Genomic DNA, 18,187 nt, shown 5'->3' on the forward strand with positions numbered 1-18,187 from the left:
AACCTAGACTGCAGGGGTTTCTGGATTCTTTCTTCTCTATAATCTATTCTGGACTTAGCAGCTCAAATGATTCTTTTGACCTCTAAGTTAGACCATGTAATTCCCATCTAATGCAGCATAAAGCCAACCCACTCTGAGTCACCTCTAAGGCTCTGTGATCTGAAATCTTGACTTTTCTTTGGCCTCGTCTGTTTTTCCTTCCTTCCTTTATTCCAGCTACACTGCCCTCCTTGCCTTTCCTGAACACACCAGGCATGTTCCTGCTTCCAGGGATTTACTTCCTGTCCCTCCCACTCAGGACACCTTTCCCATAAACGGCCCCTTCACCTACTCCACATCTTGGCCCAAATGCCACCTTACCCTAGAACCTTCCCTGATCAGCCTATTTAAACATCCATGTCTAACCTCACCAGTTCTTTTTCCTTCTTGGCTTTTTGTTTTCCTCTGTGTTTAACATCTGCAATACTACACATTTGCTGGTTAATTGGCCTGTTGTGCATCATCTCCCAGAATAGTGTAGGCTTTTTTTTTTTTATCCAAGGACAGAACTTTCAGTCTTCATTATTTATAGCTGGACCACTATTGCCAGGAAAAGCGCTTAGCACAGAGTTGGCACTCAGTAAAGAACTGATTGAATAAATGGTCCACTTTCTTTATTTGGAGACTGGAGCTAACAATACCCACCCAGCAGTTCTCCTGTGCATGTTAGTGATAATGCATATCAAGTCATCAGTACGGTGCTGCTCAGAATGTACTAGTTGCTTAACAAATTATAGCTTAAAATATTTTTTATAACAAAGTAAAAACCCAGAACACACCCTGTTTCATTTAATTTCCCAGACGTTTAGGGAGAAATAATCTGTTACGTGTAAGGCACCATCTGTGCAGGATATAAAGAGAGGAGACTCAACCCTTATTGTTACAGATGCAGCAGATAAACATGGGGGCTATTTTGCATACTCAGACCACTCCCCCCAAATTCTGGGATGAACCATATTTAGATTCCTAGAGTGACTCTAAATATCCCAAGGGCTGATAGGAAGCCTTTTCAATAACAAATAAGAAATTCACTTGTAAATTCCTTCTCTGCAAAATGGCTTAGAACGTGGGAGTGCGGCGTCTCTCTTTCTCGAAGTCATATTGTTTTCTAGGAATCTGAGAATCTCTAGAAAAGGTAGATCACAGACTTGTAGACTTCTGATGGACCCAAAGATCCAAATCTCGACCTCTGTGTACACTGTTTATCCCACTCACATCTGTGAATCATCAATCTACACATCTCCATCGACCTATGTATAAACACTGTGAAATAAACCCCATGCATTTATGATTCTTAAGTAGTAAGAGTAGTAAGACTACAAAAACATGGAGAAAGTAAAATGGACAACAGTGTAACCTAGACTTAGTTTGGTATGTTTGACTTGAAACATTTGATTCAAGTATTTTCCCTAAGAAATCAAATATTACAGACGCTACTGAATCCCTTTTATTCTCATCTCCCTTCTTTTTCTCACCAGAGATAATCCTGCATTTGTTCTCATTATTGTAAGGTTTTGTTTTTTTTTAAGTTATACAACTATTAAATCCTGGATATAGATCTCAGATATGGTTTCATTCACCATCATATTCATATTAAAACAAACCAAAATAGAGTATCTCCTTTAAAGCTACCTTCTCTTGAAAAGTCAGGAAACCTGGCCAATCCAGGTCTGCATTTCTGAATCCGGCAGCTGGCTGGATGGCCTCATTAGCATAGTTGAATTTAATATCTGCTAACTTACTTCAGGCCTGATTCTTGCATTTCTATTTCTTATCAGGCCTCTACAGGCATTTGCATTTGTAATTCCTGTTTTCCCGAACTTTAATCCATTTAAAATAGTTTCCTCTTTACTTGTCTTCTGTTTTATTCCTATCTTATTTTGTTGTGTATTCCTGCTTCGAAAGCTATTCTTTTCTTGAAGATGGAAGCAAAATTGGTATTTTCCCCTTCCCGTTGTCACCGTTGACAGCTTAACTATTTTTCTTGAATTGAGTGCAGAGAGAAATGCCCCTTTTCTTTTCTTTATGTGACTCATGTTGTTTGGAGTTAGATGAAGTCCACAGTCCTCTCCTCACCTCTTAAACACTTCAAGTTATTAAACTAAAACTTTAGGGATTATAATCCCAAATAATCTATATTTCGTTGGTCTGCTGTATATTTCACTCCATCCTGGTCATCACAAGAAATTCTTATGCCAGGAACGGGTAATGAATGAAGGGGAAGACCCACGGTTTCATTCCTCAAGGCCTATGTAGAGAAAACGAACTCTAATAACAAAGAATTATGTTATACTTTTTAATTTTTCATTTTATTTTGAGAATAGTTAATGAACATCTGAGAAAGTATGACGCTCTTAATTTATGATAATGCCAGATCATAAATGCTACACTGTCGACTACACTGAGGACAAATGCCCAGTTTGGAAAAACAGACACGTGTGTTTTCCTAACACACGGTACCTGCAGTGCTTCCTTTCTGAGCATCAGATTATCCCAGGCAAATGCATCTGTTTGGCAGCAAGCCAAGAAATCATTCTGCTGATCTGATTTCTTTAGAGAACCATATACAGGTTCTTTGCAGCTTCAGAATCCAATCACAGCAGCCACAACTTCTCCGATACACTTTATGGCCCAAACCAGCATATTACATTGTGGTTTTCCCATTCTCTTGCAAAAGAAGCACATTCCTGGTCCAGACCATCGGTTCTAGTGGGCAAATTGCTTAAGCGTTTAAAGAAGAAAATGAAGTTTATTAATTCTTTTTAACAACAGACTTCTAATTCTTTTTTTTTTCTTCAGAATTTTGGTTTTGGATATTCTTTGTTGCATGAAATCATGTAAGATTTCATTAGCTTATATTTGAAAGACATAGAGAAAGAGGATAAATCTCCTTAAAGAAGTTAAAGTAGAGAAAACATATGAAGGTGATTTTAGACCCTCGGTTTCTTTGGAAAAAGGTGGCCTTAAACCCACGAAATACTCTGGGTGGTGGTACATGTGTCCTCTCTGCTTTTTAATGAGGATCTGGCAGTCATTTAGCAGCAGGGTTTTAGTTGGGAAGAGCATAAATACCTATGTTCAGGTGGTTTTACTTTCTATTCTGAAATATTTTCTTAAAATTCTATATTTGGGTAAAAAAAAAAGTGCCTTCTAGAAATGTAAACCACAGTGTAACTTCTGTCATGGATTGAGGGTCATCTGGCTTTCTACTACCCGACAAATTAACGTGTTCCAGCGCACAAGTCACTCCATAGAGTGTGGGCATATAGACCATAGAGGGCACATAATGCATTTTAATAAAGTTGCTCTACTTTCATTATTGCACCGATTTTGTGGCATTACAGTGACTTAAAAATTCAAACTAAGTATTAAAACCAAGTGCACCCCAAAAGAAAGATACACACCAATTTCGTTTTAAAAGAAACAGTATTTATTAAGAAATTATATGTTGGATTCTCCTACAGTCTGTGAAGATGGTTTCTTCCATTTCCACAGCACAAGACAACAGCCAAAAGCATCTGGAAAACACTTGCAATGCCGGGGAATGGAGACTTCCTAGTAATAGGTGATGAAATGAAGTGATGTACGCACCAATTCCATCTTTCAGAGCCAAAGACAAGACAGTCTTCCTTGCCAATCTAGTTCTTACCTGTATTGGCATTAAACCCTGTCCACGGGATCTCCTACCCAGACTGACGGACTGGGGTAGTAAATGAGTCATTTCAGTTCAGCTGAGCAGAGAATGCTCAATTTAATCACAGGTTAAACCAACAGTCCTTTAACTATTGAATCACATCTGAAATATCTGCATTCTTTATTAATAAAAATGGTGCCTATTGAGGGCAGAAATATAACTTTTTCAAGTATTTTATCCTTACAATCTGAAGTACTTTGGACTATAAATTAAAAATAAATTATAAAAACTAGCATACAATGCATCTTTTCTTACATGACATTGTTGGAAATAAACTTTAAATGCAGAATTGCAGTATCACCTGACTTTTATATATGATCAACAGTAGAACATGCTAATCATAAAAATAGCTTTTACAAATATACATTTGTATACAGTGTCTCCCTTACCATTCATAAATGTCCTTCACATTTTAAGACTTTTAAGACTTAAAAAAACAAACATAATTAGCAAAGGGGAAAACACATTTACAATCTAAACCATAAAAACCTGACAATTATATAACTCAGAACATAGAAGAAATGGAATTTCTAAAATTGAACAATACTGTCCATTTTATTTATTTGGGTTTATATATAAACTGAACCAAAGGTGATGCTGTCCAGTTCAGAGCCCTCCTTTCACATTTCGGGGGGTTGTCACAGTTTCTCTCTTCTGCTGCCATGGCATCATTTGTTACTTCAGATCACTTTATCTGTAGAAACTGAGAAAAGAAAAAAAAATTATAGAGATTTATATTTCGTTTCTGAGAGCATGCATATATATAAGATAGATTTTAAGGCTTAATCGGGAGAAGGATAAAAGAAGACTTAGATCTTTAAGACAAACACACTTGAGAAGTTTAGGTTCTCAGATCCTTTCTTGTACACAAAACTAAAATTATTTACATTTATAGCATGAAACAATTTTGAAAGAATTCAGCTTGTTTACTGCCTGAGATCAACAATTATTTTTCAACCTGAGCTCGTTTCTAGGTCAGAAGGGAAACACTTGAAATTGTAGGCTAGGGAATGAGCCTTGGGTTACTCCTGAATCTTTGCTGCCCCTAACAAAAGTGACCAAGGGTATTTTTCTCTTGGAAAAGGCTTTGAACGATGCATTCCTAAGTCTTATGCGCCCAGGATAGGAGGAAGAGCCAATACAGGTCTGTGATCTGAGTTAACACAATCTTGGTTGCAAGAGCAGAAAGCTAGAGGCAGGAAGAAGAGAGGCAGGCAGGTGCAACCATAAGCCAGAAAACATCATATAAGAGTAAAAATTCAACTGGTTGAAGAACTGAATTGAGAAATTGAAGATGGGGATAAAACAATGTAAGATTTCAGTAGTGGGAAAAAGGCATTTATTTATCCTAGAATCCTACCAAGTTCAAGGTCCTCCTATTTAGGTAAAAAAAAATATAATTACACCTATTATCCATCAAATTCAAAGCTTTTTTGGAGTTAGGAAATCTGTGTGTATGTCTTAAGAATTAAAGACATTCAAATCAAGGGATCAATTTGGATGGGAGTTGCTGTTGAGAAGAACATCGCGCATCAGTTATCAATAATGGGTGAACAAAATACCTTGAACTACTCCCGATTATCAGTCTCAAGGATGAACTCCAGACATTTTGGTCTTTGTATTTTGCATCAAAGTTGTCAAGGAAAACATAACACAGTCAAGCATTGGATGGAACAACACTTTACAGCTCAATAGTGTGTGCTGGTCCCTTAAGGCTAATGAATCTCCCTGGCAACCGATGGAGGGCATTTGGCTTATGAACATCCCTGTTGCTGCAGTAGGAAGACCTGGAATCCTCTCTCGTGGAGCACGAACCGCTAAAAGATGGGGGTGTGTCTGAGGACTACTGATGTACACGTTTAAGCAGAACAAAGGGACACTTATTTATTTAGCTTAAAACAGGGGAAGTATTTCTATACAAGGTGATAAGTCAGATATGGGCTGTGTGGGTGCTTTATTTCTTAGTAAGAAACTATACGAGGTCCAAGGTCCATTTTTCCAGCTCAGTGAGGGCTGACAGATTGCATGAACAGCTGCCTTTCCCAACAGTTGCTGACGCCTATGATTAGCCAGAGAATTAGGTAACTTGACCTTCTGTTACATTTTTGAAGCTTGTGATATAGAGATTATGAAAAAGACTGCTCTGGCAGTTCAAGTGGTGAGAATTGCTCTGGATGTCTGCGGCTTCACATCACATGTCTGGACAAAATCATTGGTTGAAAGGAATTCTGCGAACCTGTTTGGTACTTTCTCTTCCTTCATGGGTATGTAACTTTCACAGTCAGGAGTAGACATACAAGTCAGTAATCTTAGTTTACCTGAATGTCATCTTCCTTGGTAAGTACATATCTGTTACTTCTAGGAACATTTAGAGTTGAATATAAAATGTTTACAAGAACACAAATCATAGTACTAATATTTTTGTGTTAAGACATCTGTGAACACTTGGTACTGTAAATACTTGCGTTATTTCAGAAAATTTAGTCTATTCACATGACAGTCTTACGATTTCATTTCAGAACATGCAATTAAAAATTGAGACAGAGGATTTCAGTTTTGTGATCTGAATTCTTACACCCATATCTTACGTCTGTGTGTGATACTGGAAAATCTAAGACAACGTCAGGCCATCATGTCGATACATTTAACTTCTTCGATTTTGAGAATGATTTCATTCCTGGAAAGGTTTGATTTGTTAAACCAGACAGATGATGCACTTAAAAACACAATATAAAATACGTCACACTTACAAATGCTATTTATGACATTTGAATGCATTTAATTAACTAATCAGGGACAATCATTCTTCAAAGTTTTGCAAAGTACTTTGCAAAACTTGCTCTACTTATAAATGTAACCTTAATAATAATTCCCTAACAATTTCGATTTAAGAACTTTCACAAATGAAACAACAAAAAATAAAATATATGCCCTTAATAGTTTTTTCTCCAGTCAAAAGCATTAAAAAAACTTATCTTCCTCGGAAAGAAACTTTCATGGGTAAACCCTAAGTACAGATATTTTGACAGCCTCGCTCTCTCTGTTTCTCATTTTTTGCTTCTCTCCCTCACTCCTTCTTTCTTTTTCCCCTTCCTCTCTTCTTCACACAATCTATACTATATCCTTACTGATCAAACGTATACGTACTTTAAAAAACGGAAACGTCATTCTATGTGTGCTTCACGTTTACTCCAGGCTGAGTTCATGTACATGGGAAGAGTCGATGAGTCGTTAAAGCACAAAGTTCTGAACTTACAGTACAAAGTCGGTGTGCTACTTTTTGCATGGTATAAAAGAATTTTTATACATTTCCTGTACACACATACCAAAATTTATCCCTTATGAAGTGAAAATGAACACCTTAATTTTTAAATAAAATTAAACTTAGCCTATAGAATGATATTGACATGCAAACATAGGGCACTGTAGGTTGGGGGTTTTGATGGATGACACCCGTGTACAGGAAGGAACTGAGGCTCTTTATATGCTTCTAACTGTACTCTTTCCTCCAAGGCCTCCATTGATCACTTTCTTATTACAGATGGAAGATGCTTAAAATGCTGCAGCAGCTGTGGATATAAAGTTTGCCAATCATTGTGTTTCTTCCGGTTAAGTCATGACAGATGACATTAATTTGGTATATTCTTACACCTTCCTGCTCATCTCAAAAGAGGTAATGAACGCCTATTTAGAAACTATCCATTTTGTTAAGAAGGCAAAAGCAGCCCGCAGATTTTTGGGTGCATATTCTGCTACCCCTAGTATGATTTCTCCCTACCCTTTCCTTTATTCTGTGATGGTAAATGATTATGTAAAAATAATTACCCTGAGAAGAAGAAAGGTAGGTTTGGGAGTAATTTATTGATGCCTTACTTCCTTACCATAAAGCTTCAAAGCCTTTGCCTGTCTACTAGTACAAAACAAAAGCTTCATTAACTTTGCCTGGTGAAGTAGGTGTTATTAACCATACGGATGTGTCATGAATATAATTCTCCTTTTCTAAAAAACAACAGCAAAATTACATTCACCCTACTGTCCAGAGAGCTTGCAGTCTGAGAAAAGACTAGCTGTTTGCTTTTAAAAGGATGGGAGAAAGGGAGCAACTATGACATTCTGCTGCCTTTTTCTCAGAAATGACAGTTACTGAAGGAGCTGACTGGTTTAGTATAATGCGAAACTAATTGTTCCTTCCCTGTCTTGAATAGTGGGTAATTTATCTACCGGCTGTGTAGGAGCTTGGATGCTTTTAAAACAAATTCTCCTGATGATGAATGCTTTTTCAACTCTCAATCTCTCCTACTTCTGAAAAACCACAAAAAGAGCCACTCAAACGTGCTTAGTTATATTGAACTGAGCCATTTACTTCTATTTGACAAAGATGAAAAGGATAGTATTAATCTACGGGGAAAGCATATTTAATTTTAAACCTCATGCATTAATATATTGGAAATAAAAGAGGCACAGCAATATATTAAATAAATGTACCTTATTTACAGCTCTACCCGGAGAAACATACTTTTAAAGAAATCTTCTGACTTCTTTAATGTCAGAAATGCTTCTGTTAAGAGGGACAGTATAGCTCAGTGGTAAAGTGTGTGCTTAGCATGTGTCCTGGGTTCAATCCCCAGCACCTCCATTAAAACAAATAGAGAGGGAAACATAATTACCTCCCACCCTTGACAAAAAAACAAACCAAAAAAAACCCAAAAAAGAAATGCTTCTGTTATCTTTTCTCTAATTGAGATTTATAACTGACAAATAAAGAAATATAGATAATCTGTATTTTAAATAGTGTCTATAAAAGCAAAAAAAGGTAAGAGGAAATACATAGATAATGCAGGCCATATCACATTTTATAGAAATGCAAGTTCCATGAGCAGGAATAATCTGTATTTGTTGTCACCACTGATCATGTTTATAGAGTAATTATTCAGCCATTCATTTTTTACAGACAACGTGAATACATTTGGCTTTTACAAAGCCTTATTACAAATGAGATCCAATTCAGTTTAGCTCAGATTTCTAAGTAACATAAACAGATTCCCAGCAGCCACTGTTCATTACAAATTAAAACTTGCCTTCTATTAATAAGCTCTTGGGGCCAAAACTGCATTGTACTCTAAGATGAAAGAATCACAGCAGAAAATCCATAATGGAATGAAAACCAAGAGGGTAGTAACTCACTGGGATGGCTACAAATGAAGCAGCTGCTCCCCTATGGGGTTCTTGCCCCCATAGGCTGATAGTCTCTGCTCCTGGGGTGATGACCATTCAGGGAGGGGGGGCGGCAGAGAGCACAGGAGGAAACAGAAGTACAGTAGCCAGCCAGAAACTCAGAAATAAGATCCTCCGACTGTCTTCTGAGATTTTAACTCTAAGATCAAAACTGAAATGATCAGGGCAGAGAATGTGCAATGTCACTTAAGAGGGGCTGAAGGTTTCATGGTCTCTGAGACTTGAATGGAACAGAACTGAAGCTTATTAAATCAGCCAAAGAGGGGAAAGATGTGTTGATCTGAGAGAGACTTGTTTGGCACCACAAGCCCAGAAAAAACAGGAAAGTCTTGGAGGGCAGCTTGGTTGGACCACGCAGGGGCTGTCCCCAGAAGGTGTCCATGCCCTGGAAGTGAGCTTGGCTGAACTGACAGGCATGTTCCTGGTACAGACATGGACACATCAGGCAGTCCTGGAACATGCAACCAACTCTCTTGTTCTAAATCCATGCTTTCCAAGTAGAACTTATGATAACAGTTCCTAGCAGTCCACTTACTGGAAGAGAATGCTCAGGCCAGGGAGCACAGGGCTGGCCTCTCTTTCGGTTAGAAGGCTCACCATAAATTCGTAAACAGATCTTCTGGATTGATATGCCAGCCTATTCCAGACTGGTCACTGCCCGTTTGTCTGAGGGACTGTTCCACTCCCAGGATGCTGACAGACAAGTTCTGGGAGCCCCGGAGGCTAGCCCCCGGCTCTGGACTGGGGAGGGTGGTAAGGAGCCCTTGTGGACCTGTTCCTACTCGCTGACCTCTCCTGCTTTTACCAACACATGCCATGTGCATTTCAAAGTCTTTAACACAGGCACTATGTATAAAGCTACATGCCAAAGAATAGAGGACTTCATTGAATTTGAGCCATAAGGAATCAGAAATGATGGAACCCGCTCCTGCTATTGGCGAAGACACTGAGGCACAGATAAGCTGAGAGACATGCCCTGGTGGTTGGTAGAAGCCTCGACTAGTCCTGCGATCCTGACTGCTAGCAAGAATTCTTTTCGTTACACTCTTGGTTCTTGAACTTTAAAGGGCCTCAGAATTACTGAGTGGGTTTGTAAACTCGGATTGCTGAATTTCTGATTTACTAGTGTTGTGGTCTGAATGGTATGTCTTCCCCAAATTCCTGTGTTGAAACCCTGATGCCCAATGTGATGGTATTAGGAGGCAGGGCTTTGGGGAAGTGATTAGATTGTGAGAACAGAGTCTCAAAAGTGGGATGAGTGTCCTCATAAAAGAGGCCTCACGGAGCCCCATCACACCTTCCGCCATGTGAGGACACAGTGAAAAGACATCAGTCTATGAACCAAGAAGTGGGTTTTTACCAGACACCAAATCTGCTGGTGCTGGATCTTGGACTTCCAGCCTCCAGAACTGTGAGAAATAAATATGTGTTGTTGATAAGCCACCCAGGCTTATCTTAATACATGATGTATTGTTACAGTAGTCTAAATGGCCTAAGACCGCTGGGTCTGGAATGAGCCCCCAAAATGCATTTCTTTTAATTCTTTGAGTGATGCTAATCTGCGCATCCCAGTCTTGAAGAGCACTTCACTGTTGAGAGGCAGTCCTTGCGGGCCTCCTGCATGCCTATGTGCCTTGCTGAGTGTGCCAACACCACGAAACTCTCTGTTCTTTCCCTAAGGCCACTTCTTGGATGGCAACTCTGAGAAGTGCGGATGGTACTCAGGCATGTACCGCTTAGCCCTGCAATAAATCTTGTCTCCCCCTGGACAAAGAACAGGCTTGCTTATTGCTTGCAAGGACACTGGATTTCCTAAACTCAGGGTCTCCCTTCTGTGCGCATGCAAACTCTAGCTGGCCTTCCAGCTCGGACTTGGGTCTTGGCTTCAGGAAACCAGTGCAGCTATCCTGACACTCATACTCTCCTGTGTGTAGAAGAGGTTTGTTTCAGGAGTCTCCTGCCTTCTATCAACATCTATGCAACTACGGGTGTTTAACTTACTGGCTTGTTAAGTTATTTTGGTGAGAGTTCTCCTGCTTCAGTTGTCCTCAACACCATCAAACTTATTTAACTTGGGTGCAACTCATGACCCAATTTAAGTGCACATTAACTGTAGTGATTCCAGGCACATCATGACTCCAGTGGCCAACTGTCTTCTGTTTGTGCCACCTGGTCATCCTCACTGCTTTCCTGTCTCCATCCTCTGCCTCTGTCCTTACTTATTTTTCTCTAATTCCTAACAGCTTGGTTTTATAATCCGCACTCATTATTCTCCCCAGTATTCCCATGTCTTTATATCATTCTCCATCTATCTCTCAACACTCATGAATAAGTATGACCAAGAGACAAAACCTACCTATGTATACTATAGTAGATCACAGATCTATAAATCATTAGGTTTTGTTATTCCATAACCAAATGGAAAGATGAAAAGACGGGGGAAAATTAGTCATTTTTTATAGCGTTATAGGATTTACTACATAATTCATGCTCAGATATTTCATGTTCTCTCCTAAAACTGACGGAAAATATGAAACAATATTATAAAACTATCATTAAAAGGCAAAACAAAATTAATGTAAATTTAACTCTGCCAAATCCAAATAAGCTGTATTCTTATAAATATTATAAAGTGGCTGCCAAACTTTTGGCATTCATGTTTTAGTTTATGAGACTGACGTATAATGGACACAATATAAACAGTTTTCAGGATTGAACTGAGTGCCATATTCCTTCTGGATATTTGGTTTGAGACATGGTTTACCATATGTGGTTTTGAAAGAACTCTTTTCAGAGTTAATTACAGCATTTCCTGTATCTAACTACTGCTATCTCTAACAAGGATATTAGTGCAATCATAGTTTTTTACATCTGGAAACACAGATCATTTGTGGTTTTTGGAGTACATTTCATTTAACTGAAATCACAAATAATATTCAAATAAGAGGCAAACAGTGTCTTCTCCGTTGGATTCATTATAGGAACAATTGGTTCAGTGTGGTAAGAGGCCACATTGTCAGGAACCCTACATTGTCCTCTCTACTGTCACTGGAGAAGCAGTAGCACATAAGAGTAACAGAGTGGAAGCAGAATTATTAAGCAGGTGACCTAGGACTGTAGCGTGATCTTGTCTAATCTCCCAACCAAAGCAGCAGGGCCTTCCATGGTAATCATGGCTGATGGGTATGTAGCTTTGACTTGACTAACTCAAGGCGGATAGAGAACTTTTTACCTCACGAGGAATCTTGTTCCACTGGTAGATAATAGTGGTTAGAAGTGAATTGGCTTCCTTGGGTCTAAATATGAACTATATATTGAGCCCAAACCTATACAATGTGGAGACAGATCAGACAGCCAGACAGAATTTTGTAAGTATGGAAGTTCTGGGAGGGTCCTATCCATGGAATATGGGTTCAGTTCATTTCTCCAGAGATGGCAAGAGAGAGGAAGGCAGAGGCCAACTCCAGGCGTGATGGGCTGGTGTCAGACAGAACATTAGGTCAGGGATCTGAAGAATAAGACTTTCTTGTTTCGATTCACTGATTCATTTACATTTTGGGACCCCACTTGTTCCCAGGAATAAAGTAGGATCCAGTTGTTAGAATAAAACTAGAGAAACTGTAAAAAGCTTACAGTAAGAGAAACAACAAGAATGTCTTAAAGTCTGAGGCATCTGAATTACTTAGCTAAGACTAAGACTCTCTTAATTTGTCCCAGGTAGACAAACTGGGTTATTCTTAGAATCTGGGACTAGGTTAAGACTGTGGGTATGGACCACAACCGTCATAATAACTCTTACTTGTATAGTGTGTGAACGTTTACAAAACACTTTATACGTATATTCTTATTTGATTTTTATTACAAACCAGTGAGGTAGGTTGTTGGGAAAGAGTCATCCTCATATTATTCACGAATCCTTGGATCAGAGAGTGAGTGTCTTTACTAAACCAAATTCAGTCTGCTTTATTTAAGACCAGTGCTTTCCCGAATAGTCTGTTCTGCCCAGTAGGGAGGCAGACTGGGCACAGCGTGAATGTTAGCACAGGTGGTCTCAACTAGGATGTGACAATACTCTGGTGCCCCATGATGAGTGGGACGAAAGCTATGGAATTACTGGGAGAATACTCGAATTTGCATATAACCTACTACTGGCCTTTCTCTGGTTTATAGTAGATCTGCTTGGATTTTTTTTTTTTGAAGTTCCATCTTGAACTAATTCAAAACCATTTTAATTAAAAACTTGCTTTAGGCATCTGTCTAAAGGAGACTTTTTATGTTGTAAAAATACATTTGATTAAGAAAGAAGAATATTTAACTTCAGAGTAAAATTATCTAATGTGGGTTACACAATTTAATTTAAAATGTCTGTGTAAAAATTTAATTACTTTAAAACTGAAAAATAATTACTCACATTGCTAAATTATATGATTTACCAGAGCGTGGATGTTCTGTTACACGAAGTAATGCATTAACATTTCTCTTAATTCTTCCCAAACTGTCCTCTGATACTTTCTGAAGATAATTATGACTGTGTTTTGAGTGTTTGGGGCTCACTGACAATCATATTTGAGTAGCTGAATTGATAAATTATAGTAATTTTATTTGGCACATAACTTGTATTTGATCATGCATTGATTTCTGATTTCTCATGCTAATTATATAGTGTCTAACGACTATTAGGTACTCCCAATGCTGGTAATGATAATTTTAATAATGATAATTTTAGGATAGTACTCTAAATTGCTTATTGCCAGTGCTAGAAGCCAAGTGCTGATTAATGCTAAGATTATTATGAACTTTGAAATTTCACACATTTTACTGCTTTCTACAGTTCTTTAGGTAATTAGTTTTGGCACCACAAGAAGAAATATTTAAAAAAAATTATTTGTAGTATGTAACAGAAAAATGTGATGCAGAATCGATTGATTTAGAAGTTTAATTTTAAAAGCCCTTGGAAATTGTGTGATTAATTCATGATCTTCAGAATAGCTGGGGAAAGGCTGTCATCATTATTTAACAACTTGCATTTAATTTAATTAAATTTACTGTATACACCCATCAAAGAATTAGAATACAATGAAATAGCTTCCATTTTCAGATTGAACAAAATTAATCTGAGAGAGCAAGTGAAATAGCAATGTGAAATAAATATGCTATTATTGTATTCATAAAGCATTATTTTTATCAGTATATTTGAGAAACACAGTTAATTTAAAAAAACCTTAAGGCTTAAAGCTTTGCAATACTATCAAAATTCTCTTAGCACTCAAATTATGCTGAATGTAATAAAATCCTGACTGATTCAGAGAGTTTTCAGAGTCATAGTGCTTTGGATTATCATGATTTGAAAAAATAAATCCCAGAATTGTAACAGATGTAGAAGGAATTGGAAATTAGACTTTGTTTTATATATAACTAATTATGTCATATCCACTGCTGGTTACTTTCTGAAATAAACATTTTGAAATAGGGTTTGGATATCAGCTCTCTTGCCTATGCTTTCCTTTCTTTATTACAAGGGAATGTAGAATTTAGAAATAGTATCAGTTATAGGATCATTCTGGTACAGATTAAGATGAACAAGAACTAGGAGTATGTCAATTCAATAAATTGATGAAGAAATTTAACATATGCCGTTTCTCTCGTAGAAGATTTCTATAAACAAACCAATCCCCAAATCAGAAAACAATCTCTGTATTTGAAGAGATTTTTTCCTTTGTATCTAGAGTCCTCTGGGACGTCACATTTTATGGACCTGAACAGAATGCTGTAACATCATCTGTTCATCAGATTGACTTTGGAAATCCACAAAAGACTCAGCTAGACTGTGCTGTGTGCTGAAGAGCCCTGTGTCTGCCTGGCGTTCTTTGTACCACCTACACTGGTGCTTTTTGCTGAGTAAACACTGTGCGGTAGTACTTGTCACATAAATATAATATACCGTACATCTGCAACGTACATCTACAACTATAAATGATTTCCACATTTTCATTCTACAAATACTGATCCTAATGAAGAGAAGTCGGAGGCACAAGGAAAGAAAGTCACTTGCCCAGGGTCTGACTCGAAGTGGGGAAATAAATCCAGCCCAGAATCACATTAAGTCGCCCTTCCTTGAGGGCCAGATTAAAACATACCTGATTTGAAATAAACATCAGAGAGTAGAGTCTGAATGTAGGCAACAATGTGCCCTCCCTACAAACATCCCCTAAAGCATGTGGGGCCTGGGTGGGAGGTGCTGGGGAAATAATGGTTCAGATGAAGTTTTAGACAGAATGTCTCCAGTGACTCTCTATTTTACTGCTAAAAATACAGGCAAATGAAAGAGCACAGGAAAAATATACCATAAGAAAAATACCATAGCTTACATAGGAAACAAAAATTATTACATGGGTGAACTTTTTCAAACTAATTTACTTCCAGGTATAGTTACTCAATTTATGTTTACAGAGATAGTTCAAAGAAAAATGTCCTTGCTTAGCATCAGTATTCATGGCGATTGAATGTGGCCCCAAAGATCAGAAATAAAACGTATCTTAAATTTTAAAACTGTTTAAAATTCTGGGTAAAATTTAAAAATAATTGGTTTTCACAGTTACTACTTGTCATAAAAATACTATGGTATTTCAAGGTCTTTAAATTCATATTCACATTTTTCTTACAGTAAATGTTAAGAAGAATTTTCAAAAAGAGATGATCTTAAATATTTTTATAGGGACAAAATTGTTTCTTTTTAGCACACAGATAAAATTCAGACGAACAATGTGCTGTCAAGGTATTTAAGTGAGAAGCTAGGCACGTGATTAAAAAGAAGTATCAAATTCTGTAAAATTCGGGGTACTGTTCTTATGTGATTGAACAAGTCAATTTGCATGTACAATTTCTGCCAACTTCAAGCAGAAGAGTGTGCAAGGCGGGGGACTGCAGGAGGGTGATGGCCAATCACAATGTCATTCAGTTGTCATCTCAAGTATGAAGTGCAGGGCAGCGCAACTGAGCCCCGTGTTCCCAGAGCCAACTACAAACTGCTGTGGGTGCCCAAGATGTTATTACTCCGGGGAGATGAATTAAAGACAGCGACTCACATCATGAGAAAATTGCCCTTCTTAGTGGCGTTCCAGTTCTGATTGCTTTAAGGAGAACGTTTCTGCTCATCTTTGTTCTGACATTTCTCTATTATTGTCTATTTTTTTTTAAATGAGAGAGAGAGATTGAGAAAAGCAGGAACACAGGGTTTTTACTATATGAAAAAAAACAAGCTAAATTAAAAAGAAGTTTGTCTTTTTATTACATTTATTTAAAGGATCTCTCTTACTTAAAAAAAGGACTTTTTTATTGATTGGAGTGAATTAAAGTTTAGTCTCAAATACAGTTATTTTAAATGAAAAAAGATGTCAACTTAATTTTTAAAATTAAGTTAAAAATACAACTGGTGGTTTACAGATACGGCAAAAATCGTAAGTGTACAGCACACATTAATAAAATTTGTAAAACTAATTTGTGAAAATATCTAAGGTCACTGGAATCTTACAGACCCTGGTTGGATGTTGATTCTGCTTTTATTATCCGTTATGACCTAGGGGAGTTACTGAAATTCTCTAAAACCAGTTACTTGTAAAGTACCTGCTCCCCAAAGTTATTTTAGGCAATAAATGAAATGACATATATATATATATATATATTATTATTATTTCTGGAAGGTGGTGAAAATAGAAAATGTATTGTTTCCTTTCCCTCCTTTTATTTTTTTGACTTGGAATAAAATCAGAATCTCTCTCCCTGTGTGTATGTGTGTATGTGTGTATGTGTGTATGTGTATGTTATGTGTGTACACATATATGTAGGATATATGTGTTATATGCTGCTTTTTCAGCTTTCTGCCTTTTTAAAGATAAGCTGTTTTTCTGCATTTTTGAGACAACTAAGCCTCAAAAGATTCCACAACTTGTCCAACTCACATAGCTTTAAATGGTAGGGGCAGAGGTTATTTCCAGTAGAACACAAGCTAGCAAAATTTGCTTTTAGGAAATGTTATTGAACATTAATATGTATTCCGAAAACTGTGGCAAGATAGGAAATATCAAATATGCACCAGGTATTCTGAATACTTATTAGTTTCCGGTTGATAAGAATTCTTATCGGGTTTCCAAAGGCCTGAACGTTCATTTCATCCCAGGCAACCCTGAAGCTTGCACTTTTTCCATATTCAGAGCGAAGATAGAAAAGGTTCATGGGGGGAGATCCAGAGGTAGAGAAGGGCTGACTGCCGCCTGGTTTGCATGTGTGGGAGTTTTAAGCACTGGGAACAGCCAGGCACAGCCCCCTAACTGCTTTGGTGACAAAGGCACACAGAGTGGGGGTGAACTGAAGATGCCCTTTTGCAATTCGAACGCTGCCTGGATACAAACTTCGTGCCATTCGAGGAAAACGCATTTAGGAATTAACTTCCAGAATATGGGGCCTGAATGGTGAAAGGTCGACACCATTTAGACAATTAATCTCTTTTCCACTGTGATCCTATCTGTTGCGCTATGAATAAAATGGAAGGAAGCCATTTTCCCCTTTCTTTCCATTTCTGATTTAATGAAATGCTTTCAAACACGTCCCCATTTCTTCTGTCACAGATTATTAGACTCAGTGTAGCCTGAACAGGTATAACATTAGTTCCATCAGAAATACTGCTGTTAATGACTTTCTTTGCTTGCTCAAGCACAAATTTCTCACACTGATATTTATCAAATGATCAGAGTCTTTTATCTATTTTTTAGGTTTTTTATTCTGAAGAGCTTTGAAAGTTCATCACACTCAGTATTTTAAAAACAGACTGTAAAAAAAATCAGTAAAGTCTTATGCATAGAATATACTTGGTTATAAATCACCTACATATGGAGCATTAAAAAAATCCAAAACTTGAAAAAAATATGCTAGTCATTTGATGCATAAAATGCTTAGGCCACTAAATTCAACCACCTCTGGAAAAGACAGTGGGAGATCAGTATCTATAATTAACTAACCCTTTCCAGAAATGTCTATTAATCTATCCAATAAATACAATGTTGGAAAATCATCTTGCATAACTTGAATATACTTTAACACTTTAGATGAATGAATTACCTGACAGATCTAAGAAACAGCTTTTGGTATTTCCATATAGAATATTACCTGTGAATAACATTTTAGATTTAGAATAAAGATAACATATAACTAAAGGTTCCAGTG

The 18,187-nt window shown here is 37.4% G+C and overlaps 1 protein-coding gene across 18 annotated transcripts in view; it reads right to left on the minus strand.

The window, feature by feature from the left end:
• Positions 1-3,450: 3,450 nt before the first annotated feature.
• The window catches only part of RALYL (RALY RNA binding protein like), a 584,818-nt gene continuing 570,081 nt past the window's right edge, over positions 3,451-18,187 (minus strand). For all 18 annotated transcript variants that reach the window (XM_072951759.1, XM_072951758.1, XM_072951765.1 and 15 more), the window contains one exon: positions 3,451-4,436. In XM_072951759.1, the coding sequence (XP_072807860.1) occupies positions 4,419-4,436 (18 nt within the window). In that variant the 3' untranslated portion in view covers positions 3,451-4,418. The remainder of the gene's footprint in view (positions 4,437-18,187) is intronic.

The sequence above is a fragment of the Vicugna pacos genome, chromosome 29, assembly GCF_048564905.1.
Source record: "Vicugna pacos chromosome 29, VicPac4, whole genome shotgun sequence".
NCBI classification, from domain to species: Eukaryota; Metazoa; Chordata; class Mammalia; order Artiodactyla; family Camelidae; genus Vicugna; species Vicugna pacos.